At 46.6% G+C, this 23,434-nt stretch overlaps 1 protein-coding gene across 1 annotated transcript in view; it reads left to right on the top strand.

The window, feature by feature from the left end:
- The first annotated feature begins 3,573 nt into the window (after positions 1 to 3,573).
- LOC119942546 (integrin alpha-X-like) overlaps positions 3,574 to 23,434 on the top strand; it is a 32,448-nt gene continuing 12,587 nt past the window's right edge. The window contains exons 1-7 of the mRNA XM_038763382.1: positions 3,574 to 3,658; positions 14,184 to 14,289; positions 17,895 to 18,004; positions 20,774 to 20,844; positions 21,036 to 21,150; positions 21,960 to 22,090; positions 22,245 to 22,390. Of these exons, the coding sequence (XP_038619310.1) occupies positions 3,625 to 3,658; positions 14,184 to 14,289; positions 17,895 to 18,004; positions 20,774 to 20,844; positions 21,036 to 21,150; positions 21,960 to 22,090; positions 22,245 to 22,390 (713 nt within the window). The 5' untranslated portion in view covers positions 3,574 to 3,624. The remainder of the gene's footprint in view (positions 3,659 to 14,183; positions 14,290 to 17,894; positions 18,005 to 20,773; positions 20,845 to 21,035; positions 21,151 to 21,959; positions 22,091 to 22,244; positions 22,391 to 23,434) is intronic.

Consider the following 23,434-nt stretch of genomic DNA (forward strand, 5'->3'; position numbering starts at 1 on the left):
ACTCCCCTCCTCAAAAATCTCCAGTGGCTACCAGTCAACCTATGCATCAAGCAAAAACTCTTCACTCTCGGCTTCAAGGCTGTCCATCACCTCGCCCCTTCCTACCTCCCCTCCCTTCTCTCCTTCTCCAGCCCAGCCCGAACACTCCGCTCCTCTGCTGCTAACCTCCTCACTGTGCCTCGTTCTCGCCTGTCCCACCATCGACCCCCGGCCCACATCCTCCCCCTGGCCTGGAATGCCCTCCCTCCGCACATCCGCCAAGCTGGCTCTCTTCCTCCTTTCAAAGCCCTACTGAGAGCTCACCTCCTCCAGGAGGCCTTCCCACACTGAGCCCCCTTTTTCCTCTCCTCCTCCCCATCCCCCCCCGCCCTACCTCCTTCCCCTCCCCACAGCACCTGTATATATGTTTGTACAGATTTATTACTCTATTTATTTTACTTGTACATATTTACTATTCTATTTATTTTGTCAATGATGTGCATCTAGCTTTACTTCTATTTATTCTGTTGACTTGACACCTGACCACATGTTTTGTTTTGTTGTCTTTCTCCTCCTTCTAGACCGTGAGCCCGTTGATGGGTAGGGACCGTCTCTATATGTTGCCAACTTGTACTTCCCAAGTGCTTAGTACAGTGCTCTACTCACAGTAAGCGCTCAATAAACACGACTGAATGAATAAACCTGACTTCCTTGTATCTACCCCAGGGCTTAATACAATGCCTGGCGTGTAGTTAGCGCTTAACAAATGCCATAATTATTATTATTATGATGTACAAATCTCCCACCTCCAGCCCAAACCCCAACCCTTACTTCGCCTTCTCCCCACCCAAATCTGTTTCCTCTCTAAATTCCTCTCCTTTGTAAGAAATCAGTCTCTAGCTTTCCCCTCTCTCCTCCACTCTCTGCCACTCTCTGGCTCTCTCTGCTCTACCCCACTCTACAGCTCTCTTCTCTTCCAGGATCCATTCCCCATTTTCTAGCTACAATCAAAGCCTCTTCTCCCTTCTCCCTCTGATCCAGCCCTAGGATTGAGACATTTATCCCAAGACATGAAACCTGCTCTCCCTTCCTCTTTTTAAGGAATCTGACCTCAGCTGCTAATTCTGGCGTCAGGATCTGACTCCAGACAAGACTTTCTCAATGGTTTAGTGCAGCCCTGATTAAGCCACCATTTGTATTGTTCGTCTCCATTTGTCGGCAGTTTTTGAAACTACAAAAATAGATCCCTTTCCCAGTTGGGTTTCAACAGCCAGGAGGCCCTAAGATCCAACATACTCACTGTGCCTTGTTCTTGTTTCTCCGACTTGCCAGTACCATGGCACTTGTCTGGAACTGCCCCCTGCTTCGGATCTGGAGGTCTGTTGGTCTCCCCATCTTCAAAACCCTTCTGAAATTTTCTTCCGAAATCTTTTCCAAAGAGACCAGTCCTAGTCTTGCCTTACGCTGAGTCGTGTCCGACTCATAGCGACTCCGTGGACACATCTCTCCCAGCACGCCCCACCTCCAGTTGCAATTGTTCTGGCAATGTTTCCATAGATTTTTCTTGGTAAAAATACATAAGTGGTTTACCATCGCCTCCTTCCATGCAGGAAACTTGAGCCACCGCCCTCGACTCCCTTCCACGCCACTGCTGCCCAGCATGGGTGAATTTTGACTTGTAGCAAATGGCCTTCCACTCGCTAGCCACTGCCCAAGCTAGGGATGGAATGGGAGTCTGCTTGACTCCCCAGTAGCTATCCTGAGAGGGGCCAACAATCCAACCCTTATTAATTTCTAGTCTTCCCACCTTACACCCTCCAACTGCAACTTCAGCGGTTCATCTTCCCCTAAGCACTTAAGTTGTCCCCACTCCCCTGTAGCACTTATGTTAATCAATCATTCAATGGTGTTTTTTGTGTGCTAACTGGGTGCAAATCAATCGATGATATTTATTGAGCGCTTACTAGGTGCAGAGCACAGCACTGCGCGCTTGGGAGAGTACAGCAGAATTAGCCAGCACATTCCCTGCCCATAATGAGCTTAGTATGTGCAGAGCACTCTACTAAGCGCTTGAAAGAGTACAATACAACAGAGTTGGTAGACACTTTTAGACTGTGAGCCCACTATTGGGTAGGGACTGTCTCTGTATGTAGCCAACTTGTACTTCCCAAGCGCTTAGTACAGTGCTCTGCACACAGTAAGCGCTCAATAAATACGATTGATGATGATGATGATGTTCCCTGGCCATTGGCGAAACAGCATGGCCTACTGGATGGAGCTTGGGCCTGGAAGCCTGAGGACCTGGGTTCTAAACCTGGTTTCGCCACTTGTTTGCTGCGTGATCTTGGGCAAGTCACTTCTCTGGGCCTCACTAACCTCACCTGTAAAATGGATATTAAGGCTGTCAGCCCCATGTGGTAGAGGGACTCTGTCCAACCTGATTATCTTGTATCTACCCCAGTGCTTAGTAGAGTGCCCAGAATATAGTAACTGCTTAGCAAATACCATTAAGAAAAAGGTGCTTACAGTGTAGAGGGGGAGATAGAAATTAAAATAAATTACAGATATATACATAAGTGCTGTTGGGGAGTGTATATTTTTATATTCTATTACTTCCTCGGATCTGTAACTGATTTTTGTGTCTGTTTCTTCTGCTAAACTGTAAGCTCCTTGAAGGCAGGAACCATGTCTACGAGTTCTCTTTTATTCTCCTGGTCATTTAGTCTGGTGTTTGGCACACAGTAATAATAGAGGAGCAGCGTGGCTCAGTGGAAAGAGCCCGGGCTTTGGAGTCAGAGGTCATGGGTTTGAATCCCGGCTCCACCACAAGTCTGCTGTGTGACCTTGGGCAAGTCACTTAACTTCTCTGAGCCTCAGTTACCTCATCTGTAAAAATGGAGATTAAGATGTGAGCCCCATGTGGGACAACTTGATCACATTGTATTCCCCCAGTGCTTAGAACAGTGCTTTGCACATAGTAAGTGCTTAATAAATGATGTCATTATTATTATTATTATTATTATTAATAATAATAATGATGATGGCATTTATTAAGCGCTTACTATGTGAAAAGCACTGTTCAGAGTAGACCCTCAGTAAATACTTTGATTGTGAGTGATCTCTAGCTCCTTCAACTCTGCAGTGTGGCTTTCTCTCTGCGCCTTGTTGTTCTGGACCCCAGGCTCACAGCTTTCCCTGTTATTTTATTATTTTTGTTATTGTTATTATCATGGTATTTGTTTAGTGATTACTATGGGTCAAGCGTTGTTTTAAGAACTGGGATAGAAAACACAACTGGACACAGCCCCTGCCCCACGTGGGGCTTACGGTTTAAGTAGAAAGGAGATCGGACTGGCTTAGCCAGGGCTGTTTTCTCTCCTTGGCTTCCCCATTTCCTCTAAAATTCCTTCCCCTCCAGCTGTTAACAACCTGCAACTTGGACACCCACACGTATTCAGGGCTCAAGGACCGCCCACTCCCAAACTCTCCCTCCCCTTATTCCCTAGGCCACCTATCCCAAGCGACTTCCCCTCCTCCTAGCTGGCCAACATTAGTCAGTAATCCGGCGGAGTAGATCTTCATTTATTTTGTGTGAAGTTTACCTGTGGCAACCCTGCTGTTCTGACTCTCTCAGTTGCCTCAGCCATGACCACCAGGTGTTCTGTCTTTCTGCTAACCGGTGAGCAGGAGCTACGGGGAGTAGGGAAGGGTTGGGGTTGGGCGGGGGGTAAGAGTTAAATGCTGGGGGACAGGGAAGTTGGGTCCTGTAGGGGAAAAGGGTCTGGTGTGGAGGACGCATACAGTGCTAAGTGCTTAATACAGTGCTTTGCGCACAGTAAAAGTCCAATGAATAGGACTGAATGAATTGAATGAGTGAATGGATGGGGAGGAGGCGAGCCAGGTTGTGGATAGCATCCCTGGCGTTAGATGGGGAAGACCATAGGACTGAACACAAGACCTCTGTGATCCAGAGGTGCACAGTGGCTGGGGTACGGTGCAGACCGAAGCGTAGTCCCCTCCGTTGTGTTTTCCAGAGAGGCTGAGGATGGCCCCAATCCAGGCTTCCTGCTCCGCCACCCCTGTTTCCTTTGATAATCCAAACCTCGGGCCCTCCCTCCCCTGGTGTCCTCCAGGTGGTCAGATGGATCCTAAGCTTGGGGGTCCTCACTCCGGCTGCCCAAAAATCTGAGCACCCCTAGCCCCCTTCTCTTTCAGGCACTGACCACAAGTCTCCTGGGGTTTGCTCAACAGGGAAATGACTCAGCTGGGCAATAGTGGGAACTTCCTCCTGGGAGCTTGTGTGGGTGGAAAGCTTGGCGTTAGGAGAGGAAAGCAGGACTTGGGGTGGCCACGACTTGCCCCTGGTGGTCCCCAGGCTGTAGCCTTTGGCATTCCTGAGTTGAGATCCAGGGTGAAGAGGGTAGGGGTGGGATGGGCATGGGGGGGCTATGGATGGCGGAGGGGGCAGTAGGTTCTAAGGGGCAGGAATGGTGAATCATTGATGGTGAATCTTGGTGCTGACCTCTCGCCCACATCCTGCCTCTGGCCTGGAACGCCCTCCCTCCTCATATCAGAGAGACAATTGCTCTCCTCTGCTTCAACGTCTTATTGAAGGCACATCTCTTCTAAGAAGCCTCCCCTGACTAAGCCCTCCTCTTCTCTTCTCCCACTTACTTCCTTCTGTGTCACCCTGACTTATTTATTCCCTTCATTCATCCCCCCACCCAGCACCACGCACTTATGTCTATATCTGTCATTTATTTATTTATTTATTTAATGTCTGTCTCCCCCTCTAGACTGTGAGCTTGTTGTGGGTAGGACATGTATCTGTTTATAATAACGATGGCATTTGTCAAGCGCTTACTGTGTGTGAAGCACTGTTCTAAGCATTTATTGTAATAGTGTACTCTCTCAAGTGCTTGGTGCAGTGCTTTGCACACAGTACCGTGTGCTGTGTACCGTACCTCGTTCTTACCTGTCTCGCCATCGACCCCCGGCCCACATCATCTCCCGGGCCTGGAATGCCCTCCCTCTGCCCCTCCGCCAAGCTAGCTCTCTTCCTCCCTTCAAGGCCCTGCTGAGAGCTCACCTCCTCCAGGAGGCCTTCCCAGACTGAGCCCCTTCCTTCCTCTCCCCCTCGTCCCCCTCTCCATCCCCCCCATCTTACCTCCTTCCCTTCCCCACAGCACCTGTATGTATGTATATATGTTTGTACATTTTTATTACTCTATTTATTTATTTATTTATTTTACTTGTACATATCTATTCTATTTATTTTATTTTGTTAGTATGTTTGGTTTTGTTCTCCGTCTCCCCCCCTTTTAGACTGTGAGCCCACTGTTGGGTAGGGACTGTCTCTATATGTTGCCAATTTGTACTTCCCAAGCGCTTAGTATAGTGCTCTGCACATAGTAAGTGCTCAATAAATACGATTGATGATGATGATGACAGTAAGTACTCAATAAATACAATTGAATGAATGAATGGTGGGCAGGGGAGGAAAATGTTAATATGATCAGCATTGAGACCTTCTAGGGTTTTTGGTGGTTTGTTTTTAGCACAGTCAGCTGTGAATTTAACACTCCAGTGGCTGGGACTGGCCCAGATAGATTATTGCTGTAGCTGGCACAGGCCTGCTAATCAACCATAATTATTGCCAGTTTAAAGGGTGCAGAGCTCTGTACTAAGCGCTTGGGAGAGTAGGGCCTGAGAGAAGGTCAGGGCTCTAATCCCGGCTCTGCCACTTGTCTGCTGTGTGATTTGGGCAAGGCACTTCACTTCTCTGAGCCTCAGTTACCTCATCTGTCAAATAATAATAATAATAATGACATTTATTAAGCACCTACTGTTCTAAGCACTGGAGAAGCAGCATGGCTCAGTGGAAAGAGCCCAGGCTTTGGAGTCAGAGGTCGTGGGTTCAAATCCCGGCTCCACCAATTGTCAGCTCTGTGACTTTGGGCAAGTCACTTAACTTCTCTGGGCAAGTCACTTAACTTCTCTGGGCCTCAGTGACCTCATCTGTAAAATGGGGATTAAGACTGTGAGCCCCCCGTGGGACAACCTGATCACCTTGTAACCTCCCCAGCGCTTAGAACAGTGCTTTGCACATAGTAAGCGCTTAATAAATGCCATCATCATCATCATCATCACTGGGGAGGTTACAAGGTGATCAGGTTGTCCCACGGGGGGTGCTCAGTCTTCATCCCCATTTTAAAGATGAGGTAACTGAGGCCCAGAGAAGTTAAGTGACTTGCCCACAGTCACACAGCTGACAATTGGTGGAGCTGGGATTTGAACCCATGACCTCTGATTCCAAAGCCCGGGCTTTTTCCACTGAGCCATGGAGATAGAGGCTGTGAGCCCCACATGGGACAGGGACTGTCCAACTCGATTTGCTTGTATCCATCCCGGCGCTTAGTACAGTGCCTGACACATAGTAAGTGCTTAACAAATACCATCATTATTACAGTAGAACAGAGTTGGTAGTCATGTTCCCTGTCTACCAGGAGCTTACTGTCTAGAGGGGGAGACAGATGTTAATATAAAGAAATACATTATGGATATGAACTTGAGTGGTGTGGGGCTGAGGGAGGGGGTGAGTAAATAGTCAATGAGTGGTATTGAGTACTTACTGTGTTCAGGGCACTGTACTAAGTGCTTGGGAGTGCTTGGGGAAGCAGTGTGGCTTAGTGGAAAAGATCCCGGGCTTGGGAGTCAGAGGTCATGTGTTCGAATCCTGGCTCTGCCACTTGTCAGCTGTGTGACTTTGGGCAAGTCACTTAACTTCCCTGGGCCTCAGTTCCCTCATCTGTAAAATGGGGGTTAAGACTGTGAGCCCCACGAGGGACAATCTGTTAACCTTGTATCTACCCCAGCACTTAGAACAGTGCTCAGTGTATAAGAAGCACTTAACAAAAACCACCATTATGATTATTATAATAGCACTAAATTGGTGGTCAGGTTTCCTGTCCACAAGAAGCTTACAGTCTAGAGGGGGAGACAGAAATTAATATAAAGAAATACATTATGCATCTGGACATAAGTGGCGTGGAGTTGGAGGGGCAAATAATCAATTAATGGTATTTATTAAGTGCTTACTGTGTGCAGAGCACTGTACTAAGCGCTTGGGAGAGTACAAGCCGGAGAAGCAGCGTGGCTCAGTGGGAAGAGCCCGGGCTTTGTAGTCAGAGGTCATGGGTTTGAATCCCAGCTCCGCCACATGTCTGCTGTGTGACCTTGGGCAAGTCACTTAACTTCTCTTAGCCTCAGTTCCCTCATCTGGAAAATGGGGATTAAGACTGTGAGCCCCACATGGGACAACCTGATCACTTTGTACCCCCCCCCCAGTGCTTAGAACAGTGCTTTGCACATAGTAAGCGCTTAACAAATGCCAACATTATTATTATTACAATAGAACAGAGTTGGTAGATGGATTCCCTGCCCACAACAAGCTTACAATCTAGAGGGGGAGACAGACATTAATATAAAGAAATAAATTACAGATATATGCATAAGTGTTGTGGGGTCGGGAGTGGGGATGAATAAAGGAAGCAAGTCAGGGCAATGCAGAAGGGAGCAGGAGAAGAGGAAAAGAAGAGGGAAGAACATGATCCGGGGGTCGGGGGAAGGCAGAAGTTCTTCCATAGAGAGCTGAGGGACAGGGGGTGGGAGAACACAACACCAGGGATTGTAATGATCATTATTATCAATAATGCCAACCTATTCACTGGGCCATCAAAGCTTTACCCTTGTCCTACCTCTGGCCTGGAAGTCACTTCACTTCTCTGTGCCTCAGTTCCCTCATCTATAAAATGGGGATTGAGCCTGTGAGCCCCATGTGGGACAGGGACTATATCCAATTCAATTTGCTTGTATCCAATTCGATTTGCTTGCATCTACCCCAGCGCTTAGTACAGTGCCTGGCATATAGTAAGCACTTAACAAATACCATTATCATCAACTCCCTTCCCCCTTCATGTCTAACCGTTGCCCAATCTCCCCCACCTTCAACGTCCTCCTAAAATCACATCTTCTCCAAGAGGGTTTCCTCAATGAAAGCCTTGTCCCCCACCCCTTTTTTAAAAAAATGGTACTTGTTAAGCTCTTACTATGTACCAGGCACTGTACTAAGCACTGGGGTAGATACACACTTATCAAGTTCTAAGTGCTGTTGTAGATCCAAGTCAATCAAGTCAGAGTCCCTGCCCCACTTGAGGGACACCAATCTTAATCCCCATTTTACAGATTATAATAATAATGATGGCATTTATTAAGTGCTTACTGTGTGCAAAGCACTGTTCTAAGCGCTGGGGAGGTTACAAGGTGATCAGGTTGTCCCACCAGGGGCTCACAGTTTTAATCCCCATTTTACAGATGAGGGAACTGAGGCACGGAGAAGTGAAGTGACTTGCCCAGAGTTTCACAGCCGACAGTTGACGAAGCTGGGATTTGAACCCATGACCTCTGACTCCAAAGCCCGGGCTCTTTCCACTGAGCCACGCTGCTTCTCATGCTGCTCTTCTTATCCAACAGACAATTAGGGGGTGATGGAAGCCTGGAGGGGAGAGCTGGAAGTTGAGCAACCTGACCCCAGGACCACCTGTGTCCAACCCTAGGGTCTTCATAGCCCCCCGCACTTTTTCCTCTCTTCCTCCCCAGGGCCCCACCTCCTTCCCCTCCCCACAGCACCTATATATATATTTGTACAGATTTATCACTCTATTTTACTTGTACATATTTACTATTCTACTTACTTTGGTAATGATGTGCATATAGCTATAATTCTATTTGTTCTGACGGTTTAACACCCGTCTATATGTTTTGTTTTGTTGTCTGTCTCCCCCTTCTAGACTGTGAGCCCGTTGCTGGGTAGAGACCGTCTCTATATGTTGCCGACTTATACTTCCCAAGCGCTTAGTACGGTGCTCTGCACACAGCGCTCAATAAATACGATTGAATGAATGAATAGCCAACGGATGATCATCCTCCCTACCTTCAAAGCCTTAATTAAAAGCACATGTCCTCCATGAGGCCTCATTTCCTCTTCTGTCACTCCCTCTGTGTCACTCTTAAACTTGGATTTGTCCCTTTCTCGTCCCTCTCATTCATTCATTCAATCATATTTACTGAGCTCTTCTGTGTGCAGAGCGCTGTACTAAGCACCTGGAAGGTACAATTCAGCAACAGAGACAATCCCTGCCTAACAAATGGGCTCACAGTCTAAAAGGGGAGACAGACATCAAAACAAGTAAACAGGTAACAATAGCATCAATATAAATAAATAGAATTATAGCTATATACACATCATTAATATAATGATTAGTAGCGAGCAGAAGAGAAGCAGTGTGGCTCAATGGAAAGGGCACGGGCTTGGGAGTCAGAAGTCATGGGTTCAAATCTTGACTGCCAATTGTCAGCTGTGTGACTTTGGGCAAGTCACTTAACTTCTCTGTGCCTCAGTTACCTCATCTGTAAAATGGGGATGAAGACTGAGAGCCCCATGTGGGACAATCTTATCACCTTGTATCCTCCCTAGTGCTTAGAACAGTGCTTTGCGTATAGTAAGCACTTTACAAATGCCATTATTATTATTATTATAAATAAATAGAATTATAAATATGTATACACAAGTGCCGTGGGGCGGGGAAGGGGGGTAGAGCAAGGGGAGGGAGTCGGGGCGATGGCGGGGGGAGCAGAAGAAAAGGAGGGCTTAGTCAGGGAAGGCCTCCTGGAGGCCTCCCTCCCTCCCACAGCAAGAAGTGTGGCTGAGTGTAAAGGGCATGGGCTTTGGAGTCAGAGGTCATGGGTTCAAATCCTGACTCCACCAATTGTCAGCTGTGTGACTGGGCAAGTCACTTCACTTCTCTGGGCCTCAGTTCCCTCATCTGTAAAATGGGGATTAAGACTGTGAGCCCCACGTGGGACAACCTGATCACCCTGTAAGCTGCCTAGCGCTTAGAACAGTGCTTTGCACATAGTAAGTGCTTAATAAATGCCATCATGATTATTATTATTATCATAATTCATTTATTTAAATCATTCATTCAGTTGTATTCATTGAGTGCTTACTGTGTGCAGAGCACTGTACTAAACGCTTGGGAAGTAGAAGTTTGCAGCATATAGAGATGGTCCCTACCCAACAATGGGCTCACAGTCTGGAAAATCAATATCTGTCTCCCTCTCTAAGCTCGTTTTTTTTTTTTAATGGTATTTATTAAGAGCTTACTATGTGCAAAGCACTGTTCTAAGCGCTGGGGAGGATACAAGGTGATCAGGTTGTCCCACGTGGGGCTCACAGTCTTAATCCCCATTTTACAGATGAGGTAACTGAGGCACAGAGAAGTGAAGTGACTTGTCCAAAGTCACACAGCTGACAAGTGACGGAGCCGGGATTTGAACCCGTGACCTCTGACTCCAAAGCCAGAGCTCTTTCCCCTGAGCCACACTGCTTCTCTGCTTCTGCTGCTTCTGCTGTTGTGGACAGGGAATGTGTCCACCAACTCTGTTATATTGTACTCTTCCAAGCGCTTAGTACAGTGCATTGCACACACCAAGTACTCAGTAAATACGATATTAAGTGGGTGGATTCTAAGGGGACACCCATCGCTCATGGGCTTACCTCATTCCTGGCCAGCAGTGGTTTCTGGTTCTAGTGGGGCTTAAGATGAAGAGTCGGAAATCTTGAGGGCAAATTCCCCTGTCCCCACTCAGTTTGAGCCACTTTCTGTTCCTGACACATGTCACTGCCATCTCCATGAGCCATTGCGTTTGTCATTTCCTTCCCTCTCCTCTTTCCCTCTTTAAAATTCTATTTAAAGCTCCCTTCAAGACAAGCTTTCTACCTGGCTCCAGTTATGCCGCAAGCTTTAGCATTTCTGAAGATTTCTGAACCGTGTCTCAATGTCCCAATCATTTGGGTTCTAATGAGATAAGTGTATCTTCATGATGATGATGATGATGGTATTTAAGTGCTTACTATGTGCAAAGCACTGTTCTAAGCGCTGGGGAGGTTACAAGGTGATCAGGTTGTCCCATGGGGGGCTCACAGTTTTAATCCCCATTTTCCAGATGAGGTAACCGAGACCCAGAGAAGTTAAGTGACTTGCCCAAAGTCACACAGCTGACAGTTGGCGGAGCTGGGATTTGAACCTATGTCCTCTGACTCCAAAGCCCGGGCTCTTTCCTCTGATCCACGCTAGATCATGATTGTGTGTCTGCCTTCCTACTCCCATTTTACTGGAATCAATCAATCAATCAATCGTATTTATTGAGCGCTTACTGTGTGCAGAGCACTGTACTAAGTGCTTGGGAAGTACAAGTTGGCAACATATAGAGACAGTCCCTACCCAACAGTGGGCTCACAGTCTAAAAGGGGGAGATGGAGAACAAAACCAAACATACTCACAAAATAAAATAAGTAGAATAGATATGTACAAGTAAAATAAATAGAGTAATAAATATGTACAAACGTATATACATATATACAGGTGCTGTGGGGAAGGGAAGGAGGTAAGATGGGGGGATGGAGAGGGGGACGAGGGGGAGAGGAAGGAAGGGGCTCAGTCACTTGATGCCAGGGTTGATGGAAGTGATGGAAGTCACTTGATGCCAGGGACCACTACTAATAAAAACCCAATCTTTGCCTCCCAATCCCTCACCTATCCCCTACATTTTTCTCTTCCAGGATCAAACTACTTAATGGGGTTTGCTCCTCCTCCTTCCTGCCTGGAATTCCTTCCCTCTTCCTAGCCAACAAACCACCACTCTCCTCATCTTCAAAGCCCTACTCAAATCATCATTATCAATCAGATTTATCGAGTGCCTACTGTGTGCAGAGAACTGTACTGAGGGCTTGGGAGAATACAATTTAACAGATTTGGTAGACATGGCCCCATCATATTTCCTCCAGGAAACCTCCTCTGACTAATCTCCCATTCTAATTCCCCTTCCCACCCCAACTATTATTGTTAAGGTCTTTATTAACTGCTTACTATGTGTTAAGCACTGTTCTAAGTGCTGGGATAGATACAAGTTAATCAGGTTGGACACAGTTCCTGTCCCACATGGGGCTCACAGTATAATAATAGTAATGACGGTATTTGTTAAGCACTTACTATGTGCAAAGCACTGTTCTTAGTGCTGGGGAGGTTACAAGGTGATCAGGTTGTCCCACGGGGGGCTCACAGTTTTAATCCCTATTTTCCAGATGAGGTAACTGAGGCCCAGAGAAGTGAAGTGACTTGCCCAAAGTCACACAGCTGACAGTTGGTGGAGCTGGGATTTGAACCCATGACCTCTGACTCCAAAGCCAGTGCTCATTCCCCTGAGCCACACTGCTTCTCCTAGAAGGGAGAAAAGGCATTAACAATATAATAATAATAATAATGAGACTTGTTAATAATAATGATGGTATTTGTTAAGCACTTACTGTGTGCCAGGCACTGTACTAAGCGCTGAGGTGGCTACATGCAAATTGGGTTGGACACAGTCCTTGTCCCACACGGGGCTCACAATCTTAATCCCCATTTTCCAGATGAGGAAACTGAGGCCCAGAGAAGTGAAGTGACTTGCCTAATAGAACCCATGACCTTTGACTCCCAGGTTTGTGCTCTAGTCACTGAGCCATTTACTATGTGCCAAGGACTGTTCTAAGCACTGGAGTAGATTCCAGTTCATCCGGGTGGAGACAGTCCCTGTCCTACATAATAATAATAATAAAGATGGTATTTGTTAAGTGCTTACTATGTGCAAAGCACTGTTCTAAGCTCTGGGTTGGGGCTCACACTCTTAATCTCCATTTTACAAATGAGGTACTGAGGACTGGAGAAGTGAAGTGACTTTCTCAAGGTCACATAGCAGACATGTGACGGAGCTGGGATTAATAATAATAATAATGATGGCATTTGTTAAGCGCTTACTATGTGCCAAGCACTGTTCTAAGCGCTGGGGAGGATACAAGATGATCAGGTTGTCCCACGTGGGGCTCACAGTCTTAATCCCCATTTTACAGATAAGGTAACTGAGGCCCAGAGAAGTTAAGTGACTTGCCCAAAGTCACACAGCTGACAAGTGGCGGAGCCAGGATTTGAACCCATGACCTCTGACTCCCAAGCCTGGGCTCTTTCCACTGAGCCACGCTGCTTCTCTATGATTCTCTTCTCCATGTGATTAGAACACAGGTCCTTTTGACTCCCGCCCCATGCTCTCTCACTAGCCACGCTGTTTCGCTGCTTCTCAATAGATCCCCATTGTACAGATGAGGAAACTGAAGCATAGAGAAGTTGTGACTTTTCCAAGGCCACATGGCAGGCAACTGGCAGAGCTGGGATTAGAACCCAGATCCTCTGACTCCATGACTCCGGGCTCTTTCTACTGGGCTGTGCTGTTTCTCTGTTATCCACACTGCTCACCTCCTCCAAGAGGCCTTCCCAGACTGAGCCCCCTTTTTCCTCTTCTCCTCCCCATCCCCTCCCGCCCTACCTCCTTCCCCTCCCCACAGCACTTGTAGATATTTGTACAGCTTTATTACACTATTTTACTTTTACATATTTACTATTCTATTTATTTTGGTAATGATGTGCATATAGCTATGATTCTATTTGTTCTGACTATTTTAACTCCTGTCTCCATGTTTTGTTTTGTTGTCCGTCTCCCCCTCCTAGACTGTGAGCCCGTTGTTGGGTAGGGACCGTCTCTCTATGTTGCCGTCTTGTACTTCCCAAGTGCTTAGTACAGTGTTCTGCATAGAGTAAGCGCTCAATAAATATGATTGAATGAATGAATGTTGTTCTCCCTCCTTACTGTCTCTCCATGCACTTGAATCCATACCCCACTATCCCATATGTACTCAACCTCCCCTACCCCTGCTTTTTATATCTTTATACTCTATTATCATCATCATCAATCATATTTATTGAGCGCTTACTGTGTGCAGAGCACTGTACTAAGCGCTTGGGAAGTACAAGTCGGCAACATATAGAGACAGTTACTTCTTCTACCTGTAATTGATTTTAATGTCTGTCTCCCCAACAAGATTGTAAGCTACTTGAGGGCAGGGGGTGAGTCCACTTACTCTACCGTACTCACCCAAGCACTTAACACAGTGTTCTGCACAGAGTAAAAAAGTAAACGATCAATCGATACCATTGGTGGCTTGATTGATAGATATCGTTGGCTGACTGACTCCGTGCTTTTTCTCTTCTCAGCCCTGATCCCGTGTTTGGGGTTCAATTTGGACTCGGAAAACCCCACGATTTTCCAGATGGACAGAGACGGGTTTGGACAGAGTGTGGTCCAGTTTGACGGAGCCAGGTGAGGTCTTGGGGGATATCTATCCTGGAGAGTAGTAGTAATAATAGTATTTATTAAGTGTAGATAAGCAATGTGACAGTGGAAAGAGCTTGGGTTTGAGAGTCAGAGGACATGGGTTCTAATACCGCCACCGCCACTTGTCTGCTGTGTGACCTCGGGCAAGTCACTTCACTTCTCTGTGCCTCAGTTGCCTCATCTGTAAAATGGGGATTAAAAGTGTGAGCCCCAGGTGGGACAACCTGATTACCCTGCTTCTACTCCAGCATTTAGTACAGTCCTTGGCACATAGTAAGTGTTTAACAAATGCCATTATTATTATTATTACACAAGTGGAATTAGACCCAGTCCCTATCCCTTGGGGGGCTCACAGTCTAAGAGTTTAAGTGGGGTGAAGGGATTGGAGACAGCCTTGTCAGGAGCGATGAAACATTAAAACATGACCCTGCATGAGAAGCAGCATGGCCTAATGGAAAAAGCAGGGGCCTGGGACTCAGAGGACCTTCATTTATTCATTCATTCATTCAATCGTTTTATTGAGTGCTTACTGTGTGCAGAGCACTGTACTAAGTGCTTGGAAAATACAATTCAGCAATTAAGAGAGACAATCCAGGCCCATACTGGGTTTACAGTCTGGAAGAGGGAAGACAGACATCAAACCAAGTTAACAGGCATCAATATAAATATTCTAATCCTGGTTTCATTACTTGTCTGCTGTGTGATCTTGGGTGAGTCACTTAACTTCTCCCTCAGTTCCCTCATCTGTAAAATGGGGATTAAGATTGTGAGCCCTATGTGGGACATGGATTGTGTCCAAACTGATTATTATATCTAGTAGAGTGGCTGGGACTTATTCATTCATTCAATCGTATTTATTGAGCGCTTATTGTGTGCGGAGGACTGTACTAAATGCTTGGGAAGTACAAGTTGGCAACATATAGAGATGGTCCCTACTCAACAACGGACTCACAGTCTAGAAGGGGGAGACAGACAACAAAACAAAACATATTAACAAAATAAAATAAATAGAATAGTAAATATGTACAAGTAAAATAAATAGAGTAATAAATCTGTACAAACATATATGCAGGTGCTGTGGGGAGGGGAAGGAGGTAGGGCGGTGGGGGGATGGGGACGGGGAGAGGAAGGAGGGGGCTCAGTCTGACCAAAGCCCCCACCCACAAATAAATACTTAAAATAAGCTCAATGTCTCAGAGGGGATGGAAAAATCAGAGAGAATTTGGGAGCAGTTTTAATTCCTGGTCTAGTGTGTCTGGAACCTGCTGGGAGTGGGGACCCTTGACTGGAGAGAAGGTTGTGGTTATCATGGGATTTTCTCCAGGCCCGTTGGTTTAGACCTAGGGTGATGCCTAAATATTTCTTCCAGATCTGAGTATGAGTCTGTGGCAGGGCTGAATCCCTAAGAATTCCTCTTCCTTCCTCTCTCCTCCTCCCCTACTATGAAGGGCAGAGATGGGAGGTGGGGATAGAGTGGAGTAAGTTTTCTATTCCCCACAACTGAAAATATAAAACTAAGGGAATGACTTGTCCTATTGATATTTACCTGTCCGTACCATTTTATTTTTCAGGCTTTTTGGAACATTTTTCTTTTAATGTTATTTGTTAAATAATAATAATAATAATAATAATGGCATTTGTTAAGCACTTTGTCATGTGTTTATGTGCTTACTATGTGCTTTGTATTTGTTATTTGTTATGTGCCAAGCACTGTTCTAAGTGCTGCGGGGGGATACAAGGTCATCAGTTTGTCCCATGTGGGGCTCACAGTCTTCATCCCCATTTTCCAGATGAGGTAACTGAGGCTCAGAGAAGTTAAGCGACTTGCCCAAGATCACACAGCAGACATATGGCGGAGCCGGGATTAGAACCCATGACCTCTGACTCCCAAGCCTGGGCTCTTGCGGCTGAGCCACGCTGCTTCTCATAAATGCTTACTATGTGGCAGGCACTGCACAAAATGCTGGCGTAGATACAAGATAATCAGGTTAGACACAGTCCCTGTCCTGTAGGGTTTCTAATCTTAACCCTCAGTTTAGAGATGGGGTAACTGAGATGGAAAAGTGAACTGTCTTGCACAAGGTCCCACAGCAGAGAAGCGAAGAAGCCGGGATTAGGAACCAGATCCTCTGAGCCCCTGGCCCGTGCTCTTTCCGCTAGGACACGTTGCTTTATGGAGCGTACAGTTACTCATGCAATAAAAACTCGACTACTTACAGTCCACTACAAATTTCACCATATGATTTTTTGCTGGGGTGTTGTTCAACCACCAATTTCCCAATATGAAAATGTGGGTGTTTGTCATTCAAAACCCCACTTTACCATGAGAAGGTCAGACTCATTTAAACCATGAGTCAACACATTCGATCAGTGGTATTTATTGAGCACTTACTATGTGGCGAGCACTACACTAAGTGCTTGTGGAGAGTACAATACAATACAATTAGTGGGCCCGTTCCCTGCCCAAAATGAGCTTTATAGTCTAAAGGACGATCTTTTAGTCATTCTCCCCTTCCTTCCATCCTTGCTATGTAGAATGGTTGAAAAGAATTTCCAAGTCTTAGGGACAAGTGACGACTTTGATAATCCTCCTAGGACGAAGTAAACACAGTGTTTCACTCAGTACACTGGCTGAGGACAAATATTAGGCAACCCCACCACTCCCTTTCGCCTCCTTGCTGTCACCAAGGAACTCTGCCTTTGGTCCTTACAACTTCTGCTGTGTGACCTTGGGCAAATCCCTTAACTTCTCGGTGCCTCAGTTACCTGAGACCTATTTATGAACCCGCAAAATTCTTCTTGGTTAAATTCAGCGGGCTAAAATCGAGGTTTAATTTTTTTTCCATCTGAACTTTTGGATTGAGGTTCACTCAGCCCCGTCTCTTCTATTCTCCTCCCCCTCTTCCTGAGGGATCCCCTATAACTTGAGGACTTAGATACCTTGGCAAATCCAGGGTGGGGAGACCAACTGGGGCTTTCTGGGTTCTTTGGGACATTTCAAATGGCATCTCAGGGATTTTTCTTTTTTTAGCCTCCGCCCCCTGGCCTTCTTTCCCTTCCTCCTTCACTCCCCCTCCCTTTCTCCCCCTTCTTTTCCCACTTCTCCCCTCTGACTCTTCTACTTCTCCAAAAACCTCCCACCTTCCTGCTGTGCTATAAATCTTCTTCCTAGCGGCTCTCATAATGATAATTATTATAATGGGGTTATTTGTTCAGTGCTGTACCAAGCACTGGGGTAAACACAAAATAATCACGTTAGACACAGTGCCTATCTCCCGTGGGACTCACAGCGTAAGGGGGTGGGAGGACGGATATTTAATCCCCATTTTCCAGAGGAAGAAACGGAGGCACAGAGAAGTTAAGTAGCTTTCTCAAGGTGGCACATAGCCGATAAGCGGCAAAGTTGGAATTAGAACACAGGGCCTCTTACTCCCAAACCCGGGCTCTTTCCACTGGGCCACACTGCTTCTATTTCCTGGCTCTTTCCTGTTTCAGAGCCTCTGGCTCTCTCACTACCTTGGTCGGGAGGGATTTTTATTGAATAAGTTCTCTTCTGGGGGTACATCCAATGCCCTGTGTGTGCATTCCAGGCTTGTGGTAGGAGCTCCCTTGGAGAAAGGATCTTCTAATCAGACGGGACAACTTTATGAGTGTGAATTTGGCGCTGGCACAAAGGAATGCAAACAACTCCCCCTGCAGAGTAAGTATCTGCTTTTCTTCCTCAAATCACACCTCCTCTAAGGGACCTTTCCAGACAGCCATATATTTCCCCTATCAGGCCTCCCCTCTGCGTTACTATACACTTAATAATAATAATTATGGTACTTACTTTGAGGTGGGCTGTTATCTGCTCCTTTCAGACAACAGATAAATTCTTGAGCAATAGTAATAGTGTTATTTGTTCTAAACAATATGTGCCAAACACTGTGCTGAGCATGGGGGTAAATGCAGTCCCTGTCCCTCATAGGGCCGATAGAATTTATTGTTCTTATTGCACTTGTTAGGCACTTACTGTGTTTTGAGCACTGGGGAAAATACACAATAATCAGGTTGAATGTAGTCCCTGTCCCATGTGGAACTCACAGTCTAAGTTGGAGGGAGTAGGATTTGGTCCCCATTTTTCAGATGAAGAAATTGAGAAATAAGGTTGTGACTTGCCCAGTGTCATACAGGGGATGGGTGGTATAACTGAGATTGGAACCCAGATCCTAGTGGCTCCAGGGGTCCTATCCACTAAGCCACACTACTTTCATTCATTCATTCAATCGTATTTATTGAGTGCTTAATGTGTGCAGAGCACTGTACTAAGCGCTTGGGAAGTACAGGTCGGTAACATATAGAGACGGTCCCTAACCAACAACGGGCTCACAGTCTAGAAGGGGGAGACAGACAACAAAACAAAACATGGAGACAGGTGTCAAAATCGTCAGAACAAATAGAATTAAAGCTAGATGCACATCATTAACAAAATAAATAGTAAATATGTACAAGTAATAAATAGAGTAATAAATCTGTACAAATGTATTAGGTGCTGTGGGGAGGGGAAGGAGGTAGGGCCGGGGGGATGGGGAGGAGGAGAGGAAAAAGGGGGCCCAGTCTGGGAAGGCCTCCTGGAGGAGGTGAGCTCTCGATAGGGCTTTGAAGGGAGGAAGAGAGCTAGCTTGGCGGATGTGCAGAGGGAAGGCATTCCAGGCCAGGGGGAGAACGTGGGCCGGGGGTTGACGGCGGGATGGGTGAGAATGAGGTACATTGAGGAGGTTAGCAGCGGCAGAGGAGCGGAGGGTGTGAGCTGAGCTATAGAAGGACAGAAGGGAGGTGAGGTAGGAGGGGGTGAGGGAATGGACAGCCTTGAAGCGGAGAGTCAGGAGTTTTTGCCTGATTCGTAGGTTGACAGGCAGCCACTGGGGATTTTTGAGGAGGGGAGTAACATGCCCAGAGCGTTTCTGCACTAATTCCCGGTCACGAGGTCCAGACACCCCTAAAATACACACAAACACCCACACACAGAGTGAAGATGATGGAAACAGTAATATTCTCTCCAGTGTTGAATTGGCATTGTTAATGCCTTTTCTCCCTTCTACTTATATTGTGAGCCCCCTTGTGGGACAGGGACTGTGTCCAACCTGATTAGCCTGTATCTATCCCAGCTCTTAGAACAGTACCTGGCACATAATAAGCGCTTAACAAATACCATCATTATTATTGACGTCTCATTATTATTATTATTATTAGATTGTTAATGCCTTTTCTCCCTTCTACTTATACTGCGAGCCCCTTGTGGGACAGGGACTGTGTCCAACCTGATTAGCCTGTATCTATCCCAGCGCTTAGAACAGTACCTGGCACATAGTAAGCGCTTAACAAATACCATCATTATTATTGACAAGTCTCATTATTATTATATTGTTAATGCCTTTTCTCCCTTATACAGTGAGCCTCTTGTGGGACAGGGACTGTGTCCAACCTGATTAGCCTGTATCTATCCCAGCGCTTAGAACAGTGCCTGGCACATAGTGTGTGCTTAACAAATACCATCATTATTATTAATAAGTCTCATTATTAATATTATTATATTGTTAATGCTTTTTCTCCCTTCTACTTATATTGTGAGCCCCTTGTGGGGCAGGGACTGTGTCCAACCTGATTAGCTTGTAACTATCCCAGCACTTAGAACAGTGACTGGCACATAGTAAGCGCTTAACAAATACCATCATTATTATTAATGTCTCATTATTATTATTATTATTATCATTATATTGTTAGTGCCTTTACTCCCTTCTACTTATCCTGTGAGCCCCACGTGGGACAGGGACTGTGTCCATCAACATGATTAGCTTGTATCTATCCCAGCGCTTAGAACAGTGCCTGGCACATAGTAAGCGCTTAACAAATACCATCATTATTATAAGAACGTCTCATTATTGTTATTATTGTATTGTTAATGCCTTTTCTCCCTTCTACTTATACTGACAGCCCCTTGTGGGACAGGGACTGTGTCCAACCTGATAAGCTTGTATCTATCCCAGCGCTTAGAACAGTGCCTGGCACATAGTAAGTGCTTAACAAATACCATCATTGTTATTAATGTCTCATTATTATTATTATTATTATATTGTTAGTGCCTTTTCTCCCTTCTACTTATACTGTGAGCCCCATGTGGGACAGGGACTGTGTCCACCAACCTGATTAGCTTGAATCTATCCCAGTGCTTAGAACAGTGCCTGGCTCATAGTAAGTGCTTAATGCTTGGACCAGTGCTTTGCACATAGTAAGCGCTTAATAAATGCTATAAAAAAACCAAAAATAAATACCATTTTTGTTTTTAAAACGGCTGAAGAACTTTGATTCATCTATGAGGTGCAGCTGAACATCAGGCACACCAACTTCTCCATCATAGCCCTACTGAAAAGAGGTCCCTGGCTGGTGACTTGGTAGAAAATTGACTCTGATTTCCCGTCTCTCTCTCCAGTCCCCTCAGATGCGGTGAACATGTCTCTGGGCATGACCTTGGCAGCCAGCACGACACCTTCCCAGCTGCTGGTAAGGACCCCAAGGGGCGAGCTTCAGGGCCAAAGGCAGGATCTCTGGGGGTCAGGGGGTCTGGCCTGGGGTGGAAAGGGAGTTTGGTTTGAGCAGGGACATAGTGTTGATTTTGGAGGAAGCCAGGGATGGGGTGGGGGACGTGGGATAGCAAGGCAGGAGGACTTGGGGACATTTCCCTGCTCTCCCAGGCCTGTGGCCCCACGGTGCACCAAGCCTGCGGGGAGAACTTGCACCTGAATGGTTTCTGCTTCCTGCTCGGTTCAAACCTGCAATTGACCCGACGGATCCCACCAGCCCTGCAGGGTGAGTCCCCAAGTCAGGGAATGCTGCGAGGGGTCCACAGGGGGAAGTCTCAGTTCTGCTTCTGCTCTAAAATCTTCCAGCTCCCGGAAATCCAGAGGAATACTGGGAAGGCACAGACAGGACTGGGGGTGGGGTGGGGCAAGGGACTTGTATTTTGGTGGGAGGTTTGCGTGAGTAAGGGCTAGGGGGATCCCTATTTTAGGGGAGGGGGAAATCAAGTGGGAAAAGGGCAGAGTGGAGTATGGGGGGAGTTAATAGTAATGGCATTTATTAAGCACTTACCATGTGCAAAGCACTGTTCTAAGCGCTGGGGAGGTTACAAGGTGATCAGGCTGTCCCATGGGGGGCTTACAGTCCTAATCCCCATTTTACAGATGAGGTAACTGAGGCACAGAGAAGTGAAGTGACTTGCCCAAAGTCACACAGCAGACAATTGACGGAGCTGGGATTTGAACCCATGACCTCTGACTCTAAAGCCCGGGCTCTTTCCACTGAGCCACGCTGCTTCTCAGGGTTGTTTCTGATGGTGCCCAGGACTTTGTGTGTCAGTGGTGTTTGGGAGCCAGATGGCTGGAGGTTTGGGAGAATCCTGAGCTGAGGCAGTGAAGTGATAGGGGGTGGTGGCTGTGTTTTTTTGAGAGGAGACACTGGTGTTCTGAGAGGAAGATTGTGAGGGAGGAAGAGAGGGGGGAACACATTTAGCTGTAGGGTGACGATAATGGCTGAATTTTCATGGGGAGATGTCTAGGAGCAGGGAAGACTACTTCAGTGACGCTGTGTGACACCCCTCTGCATATGTTCCTTTGCAGACTGCCCGAAGCAAGAGAGCGACATCGTTTTCCTCATCGATGGCTCAGGTAGCATAAACTCGGGAGACTTTGATCGGATGAAGCAGTTTGTCCGCGCTGTGATGCGCCGATTCCAGGGAACCAACACGCTGGTGAGGGCCGGGGGCAGAGGATTGGGCTTCTAGGGCTGGTGTGGGGCAGGGGTCAGCCTGGGAAAACTGGAAGCTCTGAGAGCTGGAGGAAACATCTCTTTTCCGGGGCCCGAAGAGACTGGGGTTGATGGCTGCCATTCCTCCCTCCCTGCAGTTCTCCTTGATGCAGTTCTCCAACAGCTTCGAGATACATTTCACCTTCAATGAATTCAAGCGCCACCCGAACCCGGAAATGCTCCTGTATCCGATTTCTCAGCTGACTGGGCTGACGTACACTGCCACTGGCATCAAGAAAGTGGTGTACGTTTCCTCCTCCGTGGGTACTGCTGCCACGTGACATTCTGGGTCTATGATCCCCTTTCTTTCTGTATCCCGCCTTCACCGTCCCAAGATCCCCTTCAGTATGGGGCAATCAATCAATCAATCAATCAATCAATCATATTTATTGAGCGCTTACTGTGTGCAGAGCACTGTACTAAGCGTCCTGAGCAGATCGTGATGGGCAAGGATAAGACTGGACCCTGAGGAACCAGACAAGTCCACCTGTCCGAGCTGCCTTGAGCTGGCACAGGCCTTGATTTCCTCATTTCATTTTCCTAGCATTCAAGGGGAGGTTGGCTGAGGAGACAGACCTGAGTTGGCTCAGGGAACCTGAGCTGTAAAGCACGTCCATCTCTCCATCCTAGTGTTAAACTTGTTTTCAGAAAAAAGGAATAATAATGATAATGATGATAATGGTGGTATGTGTTAAGCACTTACTATGAGTCAAGCACTTTTCTAAACTCTGGGGTAGATACAAGGTTGGACAAGATACAAGGTTCCTCCCCCTCCCCATCCCCCCGCCTTACCTTCTTCCCCTCTCCACAGCACTTATATATATGTATATATGTTTGTACATATTACTCTATTTTATTTGTACATGTTTATTCTATTTATTTTATTTTGTTAATACGTTTTGTTTTGTTCTCTGTCTCCCCCTTCTAGACTGTGAGCCCACTGTTGGATAGGGACCGTCTCTATATGTTGCCAACTTGTACTTCCCAAGCGCTTAGTACAGTGCTCTGCACAGAGTAAGCGATTGAATGAATAAATGAATGACACAGTCCCTGTCCCACGTAGGGCTCCCACTCTCAACCCCCATTTTACAGATGAGGGAACTGAGTTACAGGGAAGTTAAGTGATTTGCCCAGAGTCACACAGCAGAAAAGTGACAGTATTAGAACCCAGGTCCTACTGACTCCAAAGCCTGCGCTATTTCCACTAGGCCCCACCCCTTCAGTTGCTGCCCCATCATCATCATTAGCTATCTGAGTCCTGTATCAGGCATATTGGAGCATGCAGTAG

The sequence above is a fragment of the Tachyglossus aculeatus genome, chromosome 21 (assembly GCF_015852505.1).
Source record: "Tachyglossus aculeatus isolate mTacAcu1 chromosome 21, mTacAcu1.pri, whole genome shotgun sequence".
Taxonomy (NCBI): domain Eukaryota; kingdom Metazoa; phylum Chordata; class Mammalia; order Monotremata; family Tachyglossidae; genus Tachyglossus; species Tachyglossus aculeatus.